Genomic DNA, 16,640 nt, shown 5'->3' with positions numbered 1-16,640 from the left:
TACGCTGCATCTGGACCGAGGGTGAAAGGTGCAACTCGGATGCATCGCAGAAAGTAGGGTAAAGCCAGGCGAGGCGCGTCTTGGTGGGAATAACTGACCCCGTCGTCGTACGGCGACGCCAAATGGCCATGACTAGCAACGCAGATAGACCCGGGCCCCGGCCCGGCCGGCCGCCGCGCCCCACATTGTTGGCCAACGATATATGTGCGCATCGCTCAGACCTCACCATGCATGGCGTACGTAGCCCTAGAGACTACGAAAGCTGGACAGCTACACATTTGGGTGGGTGAACAGTGTGCATGCCGTTGCCGTAAGCTGCTCGCTCTTTCTATTTATTGGAAAGAACAAGCATGGATGGCTAGGCCGGCGTAGGAGTGAGCAGCCCTGCAGCATGCCTGATGGAGCGATCGATATCGAGCTGTACATTGCGTCAGAGCAGCGATGACGGCTGCGGTGGTTCAGCTCCGTATCGGAGGTGACGAGCGAGTATCGTCGATCGGCCATCACTCATCTGGTGCTCGTACGATCGAGCTGAGTCCAGCATTGAGTTTGCTACATGCATGTGGCGCTGCCATGGCCGCGCGCGTACGTCGTAGCTGCTCCGGTCGGCCGGGCGCCTTTACACGTACGTACGTACTGCACTGTACTGAACAGGCATGCAGCAAACCTTGCCAGCAGTCAGTGCCGGGCCTGACTTTGCTGTACCTCTCTAGCTACTCCTAGCTTTATTTTATAGCCACGTTGAACAGGTGCGTCAAAAGTTCAAGATGCGCATGCATAAAGCATTAAATATAAACGAAAATAAAAACTAATTACACAGTTTGTCTGTAAATCGCGAGACGAATCTTTTGATCCTAGCTAGTTAGTTCATGATTGAACAATATTTGTTAAATAAAAACGAAAGTGTTACAGTAGCGAAATCCGAAATTTTTTTCAAACTAAACGAGGCCTCATAATTCTTCCCCGAGGGAAAAGACTGAAGATGTGTAGGAGTATATATGGTGTTTTGGCCTCATATATATGGATGGAAATGTAGTTTTTTTTTTTAACCACGCGTGGTTATATATTCTGCTCCCCAGGTCTCTCTGTGTCATGGTAACGACATTGGCATAGCTCTTGCTCTTGTTCTTCATGCAGAACAAATTATAAAATATCTACTAGCTTCACTATCCCCTTCAAACTGTGTACTGAGTTGTGTGGCTAGGCCACTTTAATAAACGAGATTAGATAAAACCTGCAGGGGTACTCTGTACAAACACCATATGTATAATAGTAGTAGTACTTTCTTTTGCAAAACGTAATATGCACATGTACGAAATGAACTGGACATTCTTTATGTGTTCAGAAATTAAAAATTGTTGAATTCATGTATACAAAAGACAAGCCTAGCTATCGATATGCACCTGTGGGCGTGTGCTATTGCAATGCTTATTTTTGGAGCTCAACGTTGAACACGTCCACAACTAGAACTCTTCGTGGCCTATCTAATTCCGGTAAGATCGAGCGTACTACGTATTACTCGTACATACAACGATTGCCCCTGGTCCAGGCTTCATGGGCAGATGCATGTTCGTGGTAACTACCAAGTAGAGAGGCGCTTGTGTGTTACCTCCATTGATGATTGCACGCGCATGGGAAAGAAGATGTTGAAATGCGAGGTGTAAACGAAATATTTACCTACAAACGACGCATATATTTATTATTACCATCGTGAACTTAAACTTTGTCATCTTTCCTTTCTGCTATGGGACGACGACACGGCACAAGAACAAACGCACAAAAGAGGGATCGGATCGGAGAGACACGGTAGCGCAAATCTAGACCTCCCCTCGCTTTAACCACCAGGTTAAGGTACTAATCAGTTATAAACAATTGCCCCTACGTGGTACGACTAGGTTTGGACCTATCAGGCCTGGCCTGACCAGAGCGTACGACTCTCGCCGGCCGTTCACGTGCATCCATGATCCAACCCCTGTTGTCACCAACCTCGCCGGCCCAGCCAATGAGGCGCCCCCGTGCCTTTGGACACCGGATAAGGACGACGATCATATTAATATCGTCCTCGATCGCCTTGCTTGTTTGCAAATGTTTAGGGCACGGTAAATTGCGTGGTTACTTCCCAACAACCATGCTGTTTAATAAGCATCCAGCTTTTGACCTCAAATATATTTCGCCTCCTTAGTTGATATGTGCTATGTCGTCCTTTCCTTGCTCGTTGCTCCTTTTCATTTTATTTGCTGATGATGACTAGTATGTAGTATTCCTGGCCTGGAATCTCTCTGCCCAGCATATTAAATTACGCGAAATTCTAGGGTTTGAGGCTTTGGGGGGCAGGGGTGCATGTAGTGCTAAACAAAACATGGGCAGTACGTAGTAAATAACAACGGGTCGGGGTGGATGGAATAAAGAGATGCCAAGTGTAGTAGTAGAGCACAATTACCCCGGGCTGAGTGCATGAGTGATTCCCTGTCACATGCCTAGCTACGAGGGCTAGACGGAGAGGCCCCTTTTGGCATGGCATGGGGCTGATGCGCGCATGGCAGTGGCAGCGCACGCACCACACACAAGCACCACCAGTTGGCAATAGATTAGTGTCTTAGTCCCTGTTTTTAAACAAAAACAAAGAAAGAAAAGCCGAGCAAGTGGGCGTTGATTAGTAGTAGTACGAGAGCCGGCGTTGGCTTTGGGCATAAACAAAGGGAGTGCCATCCTTATCTCAGACACCTCCCGGCCCTGTTTCCCCATCTCCAACTTGTGGAATCCCGACGCCATTATAACTAATCCCCCCCTCCAACACCGCGCCGTGCGAGTGTGACCACGCACCAAAACCTAATCTCCTCGGGACACGGGCTACACGCCTCCTCCCGGCCCGCCGCTCCTTTGACGATTAGCTTAGCTTAGCTTAGCTAATCCGATCCCTGGAGCTGGAGAGGGAGCTGCTGCATGCTGGAGGCATGGTTTAGTTTAATTTAATGGCGGAGGGAGATCTCCGACGATCCGCGGCGCCCGCGCCCGGATTGGGCAGCAGCTCGATCGGCGCGGTGTGTGTCGTACGTGGGCGCCTGGGAGGACGACAGCGACTGCCCGAGGCCGATCGAGCAAGGCGCCCGCGCGCGGCCGGCCGGACGGCAGGGGAGCGCGCGCATGCCGCACGCTAGCTAGCGAACGGAAAGACGAAGCTAGCAAAGCACGCAGCGGCAAGGAACGTACGTACGCTGCCTCGAAGTGCGCACACGGCGGATTCGCTCGTCGATCTTTCCTTTGCGTGATCGGCTCCTCCATCTCGACCGAATCCTCTCAATGCAATCGATCAGGAGCGGAGCTCGATCGATCGACCCGGCCGCTAAAAATTAGAGGACGCGAGGGAGCCGGCCGGGGAGCTAATACCGATGCACGTACGCATGCTCTCGTCGTTACGCGCCCGCGGGCAGCTAATTTCGCGCCTGCCTTAACTGACTTGATCGGCAGCTTTCGGACGTGTTACTACTACAGGGCCCTATTTAGCTTAACAGTGTCGTATAGGTCAATGGGTCAAGGTATTCAATAGAGAAAAGAAAACTCAGGCTGCCCTCCTTTGATTTCCAACCCTAGTTAAGCGTGTCCACTGTGTTCTTTCTTCTGTTCATGTTCCTGGCCTGCAGAGGTTTCGAATTCACAAATGGTACCGGCCAGATCGAGGGCCGGTTACTACCATCATGACCAGTAAAACGAAACAAATTAAGCATTTCTAGTAATAAGTTTTTTTTTATATACAAACTTGTGATTTATAATGAGTTTCTTTATTCGTCCATTAATGCAAGGGACATTATGATCCATCATTTTGTTCAAGTTAACTACACTAACCATGAGCGTTTTTATCCCTCCAGGTTAACAACTGATGTTTTGGCTATATATACGAGCCCCTCCTCCACTCTACGAGCAACACGTATACCAATGCCTGAACTAGGGCTTGCACCATCATGGCAACAAGTGTAAACTCGCGGCTTTGTTTTAACGGCAGCACTAATGCCACGTTAATTAAACCGGAATCATGGCCCGGCTTTCCCCGAAAGGCGCCAAGTTTTGTGCCACATTTTAAGGAACGGGACGGGTTTAATTGGTTGGCAAGCAAGCTTCAACCCCAAGGCTGCTGCACACTTGGCATGTTTCAGTCCATGGTTTCCCATGGTTTGTTAGCTAGGATACTCCTCTTTTTTTTCCCATGCATGCTAGCTACCTAGCTAAAGCAGCCTTCACCAAACTTAGCTTGTTGTTGCTCCCTCCCTAAACTAATATAATCATCCCAAGTTGCACGGTAAAGCTAGCTTAACCACAAGCCACAGAAGCAAAGGATCGGATGGTGGGCTTTGATAGGGTTCTATTAGGCCGGGTAGGGGGACTTCCGGACCCCGGGGGACCTTGGAACATTCAGACAAATTAAAGGCGAAAGGCTAACATTAATCGCCACTATAAACAACTCGCTAACCTTTGCAGCACATATGCTCCGGCCACACGCCGAAGCTCACACAAGTGTCGATCTGGCATGACATGGACGGGAATCGCTGACCTGGCTCCTCCCGAGAGGCGACACGTGCCAGGCGGGTTCGGGCGACTGTGTCGCCGGAGTGAGGCGCGGACGCCGAGGCGACCCGAGGAGGGGGTGATGGTGGGATTCCGAGCTTAAATATGACCAAGTGTACGTTATGCTATATGGCTACCTTGAGTAGAAAAATGGTTTTCCCAGTGAGGTTTTGAGGTGGAGGACATGGCCATGGCGAGGCGAAACGTGGCTATCGTGTCGCGATTAGTTTATGGCCGGGACCGTTTTAATTAGGTGTAAGATTAGGCGATTAACTATATTGATCGATCAGCACTTGAAAGGCGCGACAGCTTTCTTGCGATCACTTTGTTTTTATTTGGGGTTCACTTCTCAAGGGAAAATCTCTATCGTGTGATTTGCTATACAAGGCAAGTATGTGACATAAGGGCTGACGCCTCATAACCATGTCAACACAACACTCTGTGTTTTTGTACGCGTGATAATCCGACTAGTACTACGATATATATGATCATGCATATATGCAGCTAATAGCATACATATACATATCTTTTTCAACTTGAGTGTGTTAAAAAGTTTGTAAATAATGCTAAGTGAAAAAACAGTAAGTACTTGCATTACTAATAGGTTTATTTATGGAAAGATCAACAATGTTTATTTCTTCTAAAAGTAAGATCATGTGCAAAAGTGCCAGCTAATCTTGGATTAGCAGGAAAAGAAAGCAAGATTAGCAACTTGATATTCTCCGTATACTCAATCATATCCACTCACCGTTTTAATTGACGCCCGCTAATTGTTCTTGGAATAAAGAAACTTATGTTAGGTAATCAGATGCAAGGTTCTTTCGTTGGGGAATAAAAGAACAGCCATGAATTGGCAAACTGCTAGAACATTGTAAGCTGCATGCATTGTCTGTACATACACGCCAGATACCGTACATTCAGAAAACAACACAGCGGAAGTTGCTTTACATCTAGCCCAATCAAAGTGCATTCTGCAATACCAATATGATACATGTGAGAAATAAAGCACCCACACCAGAAAGCTGCACAATCTTATATACAGTATACACCACTTGTTCAGTAGCATCCCAATGCACTTTCAAACTGTCCTGACAATCACAAAGAAAAAGATGACTCAGGTTGACTTCAGTGACTTGCTACACCTCCCTGGTATCTGAATCCTCCGAAGATAGCGAGCCCAGCCTTGTATCAGGCAATGCTGGCTCTGCTCTCACATTGTTTTCACTGCCCTTGTGCTGGCTGCAAGCCTGAAATCTGAAGCAACATGACAGATGGTCGTTAACGATCCCGGCAACCTGCATGAAAGAGTAGATCGTTGTAGGTCCAACACACTGGAACCCTCGGCGCATCAAGTCCCTGCTTATGGCTTCAGCTTTTGGTGTCTTTGTAGGTACTTGGCGAGAATAGCGGAAGCCGTTTGTGATGGGCCTGTGGTTCACAAAGCTCCAGCAGTAGTTGCTGAACGATCCAAAATCCTTAACCACCTACAGGTAAGCATTTCGAAAGTTTAAGACATGGAATACTGAAATTATGAAACATATGGTACTGCACATAGGATGGTTGATCAAATCATGGTGAACTGCAGATCACGTATAGAAGAAGCCCATGTATCACATTGTTCAGATTATCAAAGGATACAAGATGTGGCCCATGTACGAAACGAGGTCTCTGCCTCTTGGGATTTCTCTTTGCTTATTATGGACAGGAAAATGGCTGTTTTAGTGCTGTGCTAGTCTTCCGATCGAGTTGCAAAGCAAAAAAACTAAGCTGAGTGGGATCTCACTAGTATTTTTTTTATATGCATTGGACAAAATGGTCAAAATTTCTAATGTTGCCAAATTTCTGATACCGTTTTCCCCCTTTGTTGTTAAATGCCGAAGAAAATGGCAAATAGGAAAAACTGAAAATGATAAACTCAACAAAAAGATTCGATGCAAATGCAAATAACTGTAAGAATACAGATTCTTGTACCTTCTGCATTTGCTTAGCATTTGTTACAACTGCCCGAATCTTTTGCTCTGACAGCAGCACGATTCCATTGGATCTCAATAAGTTTATCTTCTTCTCCGTAAATTCAGATACCAATGCAAAGTTGAAGCCATCGAAAATCTCCCTGGTACAAAAGCTGAATCCATCACTGGACATCCTAACAGCTCTGCTATGAACAGAGTTTTAGTTTTGGGCAGCATACCTGAATTCCTCCCTCTTGCTCAAAATAGAAGGCCAGGTGAGTTCACCTAAGGCTAGTGAAAGTGTGAGCAGCTCGAATAGCATTCTGTCATCGTGAACGGGAACTCCCCATTCTTCATCATGGAATGTGACATAGAGGGGTTCTGAAGAAATGGAGGTACCATACCATATAACACAAAAAAGCATGATATTAGTTGATAATGGCGAGCCTATACTTTCACAAAACTGAAAAATCAACAACACATAACGACTTTTTCTACAAAATGCATTTCAATCCTTGTGGTATTCTAAAAAACCAAAAAAAAAAATCAGGTGTTTATTTTTGCAGAATGACTATCTGTACTAAACTTTGCTCATAAAAAAAAACTATCTGTACTAAAGTGTAGAGATGCATGTTCACCAGTTTCAGACTGCTCATGGATAACAGTTCTAGAGCTACACCTCGTTTAATAAAATTGCGGTAAAGTTCTTGCCATCCTTTCGAAAAAAAGTTCAGTATATTAAGCACTAATTCACTAACGTCTAATAGTAAACGACAAAGGAGAAGTCTCAACTGTAACGTACGCGTACTGATCATTTGCAATGTACTAGAGAAACCATGAAGAAAATGCAGTTATATTTCACTTCTTTTAAGAGAAACAACCAGAAAACTGTGATTAACTCACCCGAGTTTGCAGTTATCCAGGAACACTTCTTCTTCTCCGCGTCCGGGCCAACTGGCATCAGAGGAGGCGAGGTCCTGCACCCAAGTGACGGAACGAGCCTTCCATTCTTGCACCGCTTCTCTTGATCATCCAATCGTCGTCCCTTCGCCTTCGAATTGGCCGGCGTCTTGGCTCCCTCCGCTAGCTTCGCCCTGGCACTGGCTACCTTGGAGGAAGCGGTGGGTAGGGCCATCCGGATGCGCCGTACCTCCGGCAAGGAGGACTCTGACCTGACGCCCGGCATTTGCAGTTGCAGTGTCAAGATTCTCGAGCTTCCCGGTGTTTGTTCAGTTCGGCAGGGACGACCGGACGAGCGGCTTATTAACGTTGTTTTGAAACGGATGCAAACAGGAGGCTAGGGCAGCCATGTCGGGCTGGGCGTCGCCGTCGGCTGCGGGTGCAACGGCCTCGGCACCAAGGGTGGCGTCGCCACGACGCCTCGTACCGTTACGCACAAGCATTGCCATACGCCGCCTTGAGTCTCAACACGTAGTCAGTCTCCGTCGCGCGCGTCGTCCCATTTGCAGCCCGGGCTTCCGTTAGTTTGCTTGCGGCAGCCGGCAGAGCTCTCGTCGGCAAAGATCTTCCCATGAACATTCGACAAGTACTCTGCAGTAGTCCTTGGAGAATCACCTTCCAGATGTAATGTAACAATGCAAGGAACACGGCAAGACGAATGGACACATATAATGGAAGAAATGTGATATCAGCAACAGAATCGGCACTGGATACGACAAAACTTGTGATACCAGCATGTAGAATAAACCTGCAACCATTGTCTTGAAACCAGTTGAGTGCTCAGGAAAATGGAAATCTATGTTCTACTTTACAGGAACGTTCCGAATTGTAGTAGCTGTAAAGTAACCAGGACTCAAATGAGTCCAACTAATCTAGTTGTGTACAAATTTTTCATCTCTCTGACTGCCTGTTAGCACTTGCTCTGAGTTTTCCAGAAGCACACTGAACATTGCAATGCAGGGAACTGCACAGTGTAACTAAGAAATATAATATGGGATGTCAGCCCCTCAGGTCAGCCTAGATAGGATTCGCAAAACCTCCAGCTTCTGGCAAAAAAAAAAAAAAAAAAAAAAGGACTTGATACCAATCAAGCACTGCTGGGAAGCAGGGGATCACACAGTAGGTCAGCACTGGCAGACGGCACACTCATCTGGATATGGGGTTGTTCACCACCTGCAGAAAGACGTGTCGTCATGTTACAAGTCAATAATACAGCAGTCATCAAGTGACTAGATAATAGATGGGGAAATAACTACTTACCGAGAAACACAGGGTACAATGCTGTTGCAAAACCACTTGCCATAGGTGGCAGTTGCATCAACAGTCCATATGTTCATATCATGCTCTTGGCAATCAAATTATTTCTCTGAGAAGTACATTGTATCCTGAAAATGAAGCGGCTCATTCCCCCAAGAGGTCCATCTGGGAAACAACTCTCTGGCAAAAAGCTCGATGCATCTTGAAGGTTTAGGACCTGGAATATATTCTGAAAGTAATTCTTTTACAGGTTAAGGATCAGGTGATTGAACATCTGTTATATCCAGTGAAAAAGGCCAGATCGCATTAGCGTCTGTTCCAAGATATAAATACAAGGACACTTATGTATCGCAATCACAACAAGGGACACTTATGTATTGCAGGGAAGGATACTCTCAAGGGGAGGTTTCCTTGAGTGAGCACCTGGGACACTCATGATTACTTGGCTTCCTTCTAACAACTTGAAGTTTGACCCTTGCTCGCCATTTGTGTTCTACATAAACAAATCAGGAGAACATAATCAATGAAATTGAAAGGAATATAACTGCAGAACTAAAGTCACAGTCAAGATTCGGGACAAATAAGCTGGTCGGATAAGCTTACAACATTGATGTAGCCAAGGAGGAGGCACTCATAAGGCCTGTGATGGAACAAGTCTAAATCACCAATTAGAGAACCATCAGGTTTCACCTATAATTGGCAAAGAGTTTAGAACCAAAATGCAGAAAAATAATAATGTCACTATAAAATTAGCAAATGTATCAATGAAAAATACTGTTGCAGAAGGTGCCAAATGAGTATCAAATGTAAACCTTAAGCCAATAAAACACGCTGGGATTTTTGACCCCCCAAGAAGGAAGCAGTTCTTTCTCAACAAACACCCGCAGTTTCTCCCTATTCGTAATCCACAAAACAAGCAGCGCTCCAGCTGGATGGGCAAGTTCTTGCACTGGAAGATACAACAAATATCTGTTGGGAAGTGTAGGATACCTGTGGCATAAATATTTAAATGAATGATTTATTACTCTTGTAAGGTTCCTAACTAACACACTATAAACATTGAAAATTGCAAATGAGAAGATGAAGGATGCCTATGAACATGAACACATTTTAACCATAAATGGTTTAGTTTTGTAAACACAGCCAACTCATGCTTACTATAAGTTCATAGAATAAAACGATAGAGCCTAGACGCTCTATGATCAGCTAAGGGTAATAATGATATCTGCACTACATTGGACACCATACAAGAAATTTACACAGTGGCAAAAAGAATGGGCTTCAAGAACTGGTGCACAAATTGGAAAGTTATCGTAACATGCAAGCATCACATTCTGACTTGAAAGTCAGCTAAAGAGTATATTTAAAATGTAGTTAAAACCAAGAGCATGTACAGTAAGCAGAGTGCAAAACCAGCCTCCGTGATGTGGACCAAGGCTTGGTCAATAGGCTCACCAAGTGCTCTAGGCACTCTAGCTTTTATTTACTTGAAAGAGAAAAAAGTACAGAATTACTCTTAAATACTTGTTCACTTCATATTCACATCCAAAAAACAGTAGACTTACTCTTCTTTCTGACGAACACACCCATTCTCCCAAGGAGGGTCAACAACTATAAGATTATATCCTTGATTTGGACTACCTAGAGAAAAAAGGGTAACACCCAATGAATCAGGGAATCAAGTAAATGTGACAACACAATTATCACAAGCATAGAAATATGTGAGCATATTTAGCCATCATTGGTGCTACATTATAACTTACAAGGAATGAGATCTCTAACCCGTTTGAAGTCGGTCTTTTTGTCAACGGTCACCCAAAGCATGAAAAATCATTTCGAAATTAAGGACAGATCACTCAGTTAGCTGAAACTATACATAACAAAGAAGGAGGGTATTTATGTACCATCAAGAAGCAACTTTCTCTTGGTAAAATATAACGCCTATTCTGGAATTCTCCTTCTGCCTCATCGATCCCTTCAACACTGATTATGCTATTAAATAGAGGAAAAGATGTCTTTTGTGCATGAAAGGAACCTAAGATATTAGAAAGAATGAAGACTGCTTCAGCATTGCATCATGTACCTCCAAACATGGTAAAAAGGAATAAAATCATCTGTTTCATTACTTTACCTTCCTCATTGCCCAGAACATGGGATTTCTGGAAGCAAAGAGTGATCTCGTAGAAAGGTGCTCGCCATGAGGTCCCAAGCTCAACGAAATTATTCTCAGAACCACTTCCTGCATCAAGTGTGTGCCTGTTGTCTTTGATTGTCTTGGAAATGTACTCCAGTAGATGTTTAGCCTTAATGAGTGATTCATGTGCTTTCAACAGTAAAGGCCTCGCTTCCTAGCAGAAGTTAACCATAATATCTTCAAAACACTACTCTACGTTTGCAAAACAAATTCCATAGTTCTTCTCCACAACCTTAAACAAACATTATGTTTTCAATTGCCACTAGCTAAAATTCTAAATCCGCTGGCAAGCTGTCAAAGCGAAGCCATGATCCAAGTAAGAACTCAGTTACAGCTAGACTATCAGTATGAACCAAATCATGTTACCATCTAGTCAATTTAGCATTACTTCGCCACAGTAAAGCATTGTAACACATCACCTGGTGCCGGGCTTCAGCGACCTGCTCCATGGGATTAAGCTCCCTGGATTTCGGCTTCTGATTACGCTTGCGCTTCCTCCGTTTCTCGGGCCGCTCAATCTCTGGCTCGCCTTCCTGATGCTGGGGGCCGAAGCTTCGGGAGTAGTACGCAGAAGGGACGATGCGGAAGCGCTCGTAGGACGCGTTGAGGAGGCGGACCGGGTCGAGGAAAGTGGCTCCGGTGCTGGTGCCATCGAGGCGGTAGACGCCGGTGGCCTCAAACGACCGCAGCTCGTCGCAGACTTCCATCTGCGGCGGCAGCGGCAAGGGTTTGGGAGAATCTGAACTCTGAAACGCTGGATCTCCCTCCTTCGAGTTCGAGCCGGCGCAGAGGGCTGAGCGTCGCCGCCACCGCCGACGCCCGAGTTTGCTGACCGCCTCCAGCCCTCCCTCCACCTCAGGTAAAAGCGCCGCCGCGAGCAGCCCCGGGCCGGGAGCGAGCGCGCGGGCGCGGAGGTCAGTCGGAGGCACGCGCCGTCAGTTGGGTTCAACTTTCCTGGTCCCCACCAGTCAGATGCTCAACGAGCAAAACGTGAATTGGCACAGTTGTCCGGAAAAAAATTCTGTGCATCCGAGGTGTAAAAGGACCCGTGTGCAGCGCCGCAATCCGAAGAAGCGAAGCAACCAACCCCCAAAATCTTCGACGCCATCGCCACTGCGACATGCCCGTCCCGCACCTCCTCTCGCCGCTTTCCCTACCCTGCCCGCTGCCGTCCCTCCTCCGCAACGGAGCGCCATGGCGATGCCCGACGCTACTCCGTGCCGTTCTACAGGTCCCGCCTCCGGCTCCGCTTCACCTGGGGCTCGCCGTGGCCCGTGGCGATGGCGGGAGGCGGTTCGTCGGGACGTTGGGCTCGAAGAGAGCGCGAGCGGCTGGTGCGGTTAGGGTTTCTGCGATGTCCGGAGACGGTGGTGGCGGTGCTGGTAGTACGGGGATCGCGGCGGCAGCGGCCGCCACTGTGGTCTTTGCTGTGATGAACCGGGTGCTCTACAAGCTGGCGCTCGTGCCAATGAAGGATTACCCCTTCTTCCTCGCCCAGTTCGCCACATTTGGGTAATCCTGATAGTTGATACTTTCAATGAAACCTCAACGTCTGTCGTGTAATTGAGCATTTTTTGTGCTATATATATATAGGAACTGTGTGTAATTGTAATTTTCTGGATTGATTAAATTTATTAGACGTACGTTGCTGGTTTTTGCTAGTCAAAATTAAGTTCCTGGGGCTTATGAAGTGTAATGCTTCCATACAATTCAGTATCAGCAGAGTCCTTGTGTATTTCCTTTGCACAAACTGCTTTCTACTAGCACTGAACTACTCACTTCATATTATTTGCAGGTACGTCCTAGTGTATTTCTCAATTCTCTTCATAAGGTTTCGCGCTGGGATTGTCACTAGAGAAATGTTAGCACTTCCAAAGTCACAGTTCATGCTAATTGGTTTACTGGAAGCGCTAGGTGCTGCTTCAGGCATGGCTGCTGCTGGTAATCAATGATGCTCCTACTTCACCATTAACAACTCATTATTTAAGTTTGTGCATTGTAGCAGGTTCAGTAGTTGTGGTATGATTCCTTCAGACCATAACTGAATGAAATTTGTTTCTATATTTGTCTGTCCTCACAGCTATGTTGCCTGGGCCATCTATTCCAGTGTTGTCACAGGTAACTTATCTATATAATATACCACTGGTTCAATTCTGATTACTTCATACGTGAAGCTTTGATTGTGGGAGGCATGAATCATGTATTGCCTACAACTTTACATATAACCCTGTAAATGTTTGTCAAATGGATGCTGTTTTCGCAATTTCTGTTTTTTTACTTAGCGTTTCTCTTTAGATTGTTTTTTCCATTCTAAGTGCTTACATAAATTCTTGTAGCTAGGATGGTGGGCTAAGTGTTTCCACATGCTCGCTTGTGTATTCTTTTCGCTGATCTATTAAATAATCATCATTATTATATAACATTTGTATAAGTTACAATTAACTTAATTTTCCATTCTACCTTTGCTAGTGACATACTTTCTTTTTAGGATGTATTTATTTTTTTGTATAGATCCACTGGATTCATCCACATTCATGAGTACTTTTCATGTGATCGTCCTATTAATTGTCTAACATGATTGTTATCTTTGTGTAGTCTTTTCTGGTTTGGCAGCTTATCTTATCTGTCCTCATCTTGGGAAGGAAATATAGAGCAAATCAGATCCTTGGCTGCTTGCTTGTTACGACTGGAGTAATTCTAGCAGTGGCTGGGTGTGTATTGGAATAATTGTCCTTATTTTGCTTACTCTTCTATTGCACTTCCATAACGAGCACTAAATAATAATGAGTGGTTATCTATTATATTGTACACCATTTTTTTTTAATCTGGCATGTCATATAAAGATCATGCTGACTATTATCAAAGCTCCTGGTTCATTCTAAATACCACTGATTGCATTTTAGGATTGGCAGGCAATATAAGAGATTTTGCATGTGCCATTTCAGTTTTTGATGTGGCTGAGAACTTGGCTTTATTAATCTGTCTAATCCTAGAACAATGGCAGCAGTAGAACTTGATTGCCCTCCCTAGGAGGCTCTGATCATAAAAACTCTACCTCTGCTTATCCCTCTTTGCTTAGAGGGCCCTTAGTCATAGCACCTAATGGCCGACTCTCACCTAACAGAGTCAATAACCAAACACATGCAGATCCTAAACCCAAACACATGCAGATCTATCGTTTAGCCAAAGTCCCCTAAACAGATAATTATGGCTATTTTGCTGACTCCTTCGTCTTCTTTGCTGTATTGCTTCCCAATGAAAGCGTCCACAACAGTTTGACTAAATAATCAGTGACACTACATTCAAATTCAACAGATTTCTTGTCTATTCCTAGTTTCAGTGGCATAACTCTGAGAATAAACTTCTTGTTCCCACAAGATAAAATATATAAATGCTGAACTGAACCAAATATCTTGGAAGGGTATAAATTTAGAAAAATATTATGCTGGATCATTTGTACAGGTTACCATTATGGTGCATGTATTATGCTCATACCTTGATTAGATTGAGTTTTTCTTAGTCATCCTCTTTTCTTGATGAATGCAGTGGAGCCAGTGATGGTCTGATTCTCTCTGAAGTCAAATTCTTTTGGCCAGCAGTAATGATGACTTCAGCTGCATTTCAAGCTGCTGCTTCCATTATCAAGGTTGAGTGTTCAAAGTAGTGTTGTGGTGGGATTTTCATGCTAATCCAGCTATATAGTTTTTTTGGCACTATTACAGGAGTTTGTTTTCATTGATGGTGCAAAACGTCTTGAGGTTCGTTAAAGCTAAGTTTTTTCATTTATTTTCAGATATGGAAAGCATGAATTATAACTTGGTTATTTTTTGTTTACGTAGGGAAAGCGGCCTGATATATTTGTAGTCAACTCTTTTGGTTCAGGTTTCCAGGTAAGATAATAGAGAATCACTTTTTTCAATAACTGTAGGTTTGTAGTTAATACTGAAAATAGGAATGCCAGTACATGACCACCTTGATACTCTATGATTATTTGGAAATTTCTGGTGATTTCTTGTACCATTTTGGCTTATGAATCATTTGGATTGTCTTTCTTTTGCTCAGTGAAAATCTTTGTTGTTGCACCATACAGGCTCTTTTCATTTTCCTACTACTTCCATTTCTCTCTAACTTGAAAGGGATTCCTTTTGCTCAACTCCCTGCATACCTAAACCGTGGTGCTGCATGCTTTCTGAATGTTGGAGGGAACCTGAAGGGTGAGTATTGTTTCTCATAGTACACTTAGGTGGTAAATAAGTGGAGCATTATCTCATATTATGTAATTTCAAATATATGGTTGGTTGGAGAAAAAAAGATTTTCCTGAAATCTTCCACAAGTGAATATTATCCATCTCATCTTTTTTTTGTTTTGGTACGATGAGTGTTATTATTCAGGTATGCATGGCATAAATGTGTTACACTTTGCTAGCTATGTCAAACTCAAAACGCTTGAGGCCTGCAGTCTTGATCATGATTATCTATAATCTATGATGCAATATCATTTGCTAATGGTTTAGATTTTCAGATTGCCATGGAGCTCCTTTGCTACCACTTCTGTACATAACTCTGAACATGGCCTTCAACATTTCTATCCTTAATCTTGTGAAGATGTCTACAGCAGTGGTTGCTTCACTAACATCAACTTTAGCAGGTTATGCAGTTTGTTTTCCCTCTTCATATTTTAATTTTAATGTTTAAGTAGAGTACTTGTGCAAGGCAATCAGGCAAGGGAATATGGAGATTTGATTTTTTTAAAAAAAAAAGTCGAGGTGCCATGCAAATCTTCTGTGCAGTTGTCATACTCTATAGCTCGATGTTTATGACTAACGACCAAAACTTTAAGGAAAGAAGCCCTTTTTAAGCTGACTTCTGTTTGATTTGTTGTACATTTTTTTTTAACACTATGCTTCCCTGCAGTACCTCTTTCCATCTATATCCTGTCGCTGCCTCTGCCGTATCTACCCGAAGGAACAGATTTGAGCACATCTTTTTTGATTGGTGTTGCTACCTTAGTGCTCGGACTGCTTCTATACAATCTTCCTCAAAAATCAACCAATCAAGTAAAGAAAGATTAATCTAAACCCATATCAGATATAAGGATGACAGGAAGCTATTGGTGCTCCACTAGGAAAAGGAGCTGCATTTTGTTGACAGTGGCTGCACAATTTGGCACAGAACTTATGAAGAGCAGTGTTCTTCTGCTACAAACATTTGAGGCACCAGCTGACTTAAAGGCTTTGAAACAGCAAGTTCTCGTTTCATCTTTTAACAAAATCCTAATGGATTATGCAGCTATCTTTTAACTCCACTTGAGCGAATGTAACTGCCAACTAGTTTCAGACGAGTAAGGGCTTCACAAATACATTGGTCGTATAATTGTTGTCACTATTTTTTTTGGTTAATTCAAGACTAACATGCCTAAGTTCATACTTCATAGGATTTATTATGTAAATATAAGTATGTTCTTTTTCATTATAAATCACGATTGTATGGCCAAAAATTTTGGGTGAATGCTAGATGCATGGACCATTATTTTTTTCTCCTTAAATTAACCTTTTTGATTCTTTTCCCCTAGGGTTTAGCCTAGCTCTCCTGACGGCGCTGCTGATGGGAGTCCACCACAAAACCGCAAACCTCACTAGATTGTCGCTGAAACTCCTTGTTTTAGCAGACCTTGTGCAACTCTAGGGTTATTACTTCTCCCCACCCTATGCACAAGT

General features: G+C 44.1%; 2 protein-coding genes across 3 annotated transcripts; one reads left to right on the top strand and one right to left on the bottom strand.

Annotated features, from left to right (window-relative positions):
- LOC8054245 (methyltransferase-like protein 2) lies at window positions 5,394-11,661 on the bottom strand. Its single transcript, XM_021453338.1, has 14 exons — window positions 11,343-11,661; window positions 10,861-11,077; window positions 10,634-10,764; window positions 10,493-10,526; window positions 10,295-10,370; window positions 9,542-9,719; window positions 9,333-9,419; window positions 9,123-9,222; window positions 8,833-8,970; window positions 8,591-8,645; window positions 7,416-7,771; window positions 6,752-6,893; window positions 6,532-6,673; window positions 5,394-6,044 (listed from the first exon to the last, which is right to left on the bottom strand). Exons 1-14 carry the CDS (start codon window positions 11,628-11,630, stop codon window positions 5,697-5,699), a joined length of 2,292 nt encoding a protein of 763 aa, XP_021309013.1. The 5' UTR covers window positions 11,631-11,661; the 3' UTR covers window positions 5,394-5,696.
- LOC8054244 (protein CLT2, chloroplastic) lies at window positions 11,633-16,399 on the top strand. 2 transcript variants are annotated; one of them, XM_021450703.1, is made up of 10 exons: window positions 11,633-12,435; window positions 12,719-12,864; window positions 13,004-13,041; window positions 13,519-13,634; window positions 14,470-14,569; window positions 14,646-14,681; window positions 14,763-14,813; window positions 15,014-15,137; window positions 15,446-15,571; window positions 15,838-16,399. In XM_021450703.1, the coding sequence occupies exons 1-10, from the start codon at window positions 12,044-12,046 to the stop codon at window positions 15,993-15,995; spliced, it is 1,287 nt and encodes a 428-aa protein (XP_021306378.1). In that variant the 5' UTR covers window positions 11,633-12,043; the 3' UTR covers window positions 15,996-16,399. The 2 variants fall into 2 exon arrangements, 1 of the variants encoding a protein (XP_021306378.1); XR_002449004.1 differs by having other exon boundaries at window positions 12,000-12,435; window positions 15,438-15,571; window positions 15,838-15,978.

The sequence above is a fragment of the Sorghum bicolor genome, chromosome 1 (genome assembly GCF_000003195.3).
Source record: "Sorghum bicolor cultivar BTx623 chromosome 1, Sorghum_bicolor_NCBIv3, whole genome shotgun sequence".
Classification (NCBI taxonomy): Eukaryota; Viridiplantae; Streptophyta; class Magnoliopsida; order Poales; family Poaceae; genus Sorghum; species Sorghum bicolor.
This window is presented reverse-complemented; position numbering and strand designations above follow the sequence as displayed.

Bases quoted from the DNA above. Each gene is read 5' to 3' on its own strand.
- LOC8054245 (XM_021453338.1), bottom strand. From the start codon at position 11,630: ATGGAAGTCTGCGACGAGCTGCGGTCGTTTGAGGCCACCGGCGTCTAC. The intron at 11,078-11,342 runs GTGATGTGTTAC...AACTTCTGCTAG, and splicing joins TCGCTGAAGCCCGGCACCAG to GAAGCGAGGCCTTTACTGTT. The intron at 9,223-9,332 runs GTAAGCTTATCC...TTGTTTATGTAG, and splicing joins TCCTTGGCTACATCAATGTT to AACACAAATGGCGAGCAAGG.
- LOC8054244 (XM_021450703.1), top strand. From the start codon at position 12,044: ATGCCCGTCCCGCACCTCCTCTCGCCGCTTTCCCTACCCTGCCCGCTG. The intron at 14,570-14,645 runs GTTGAGTGTTCA...GCACTATTACAG, and splicing joins CTGCTGCTTCCATTATCAAG to GAGTTTGTTTTCATTGATGG. The intron at 14,682-14,762 runs GTTCGTTAAAGC...TTGTTTACGTAG, and splicing joins ATGGTGCAAAACGTCTTGAG to GGAAAGCGGCCTGATATATT.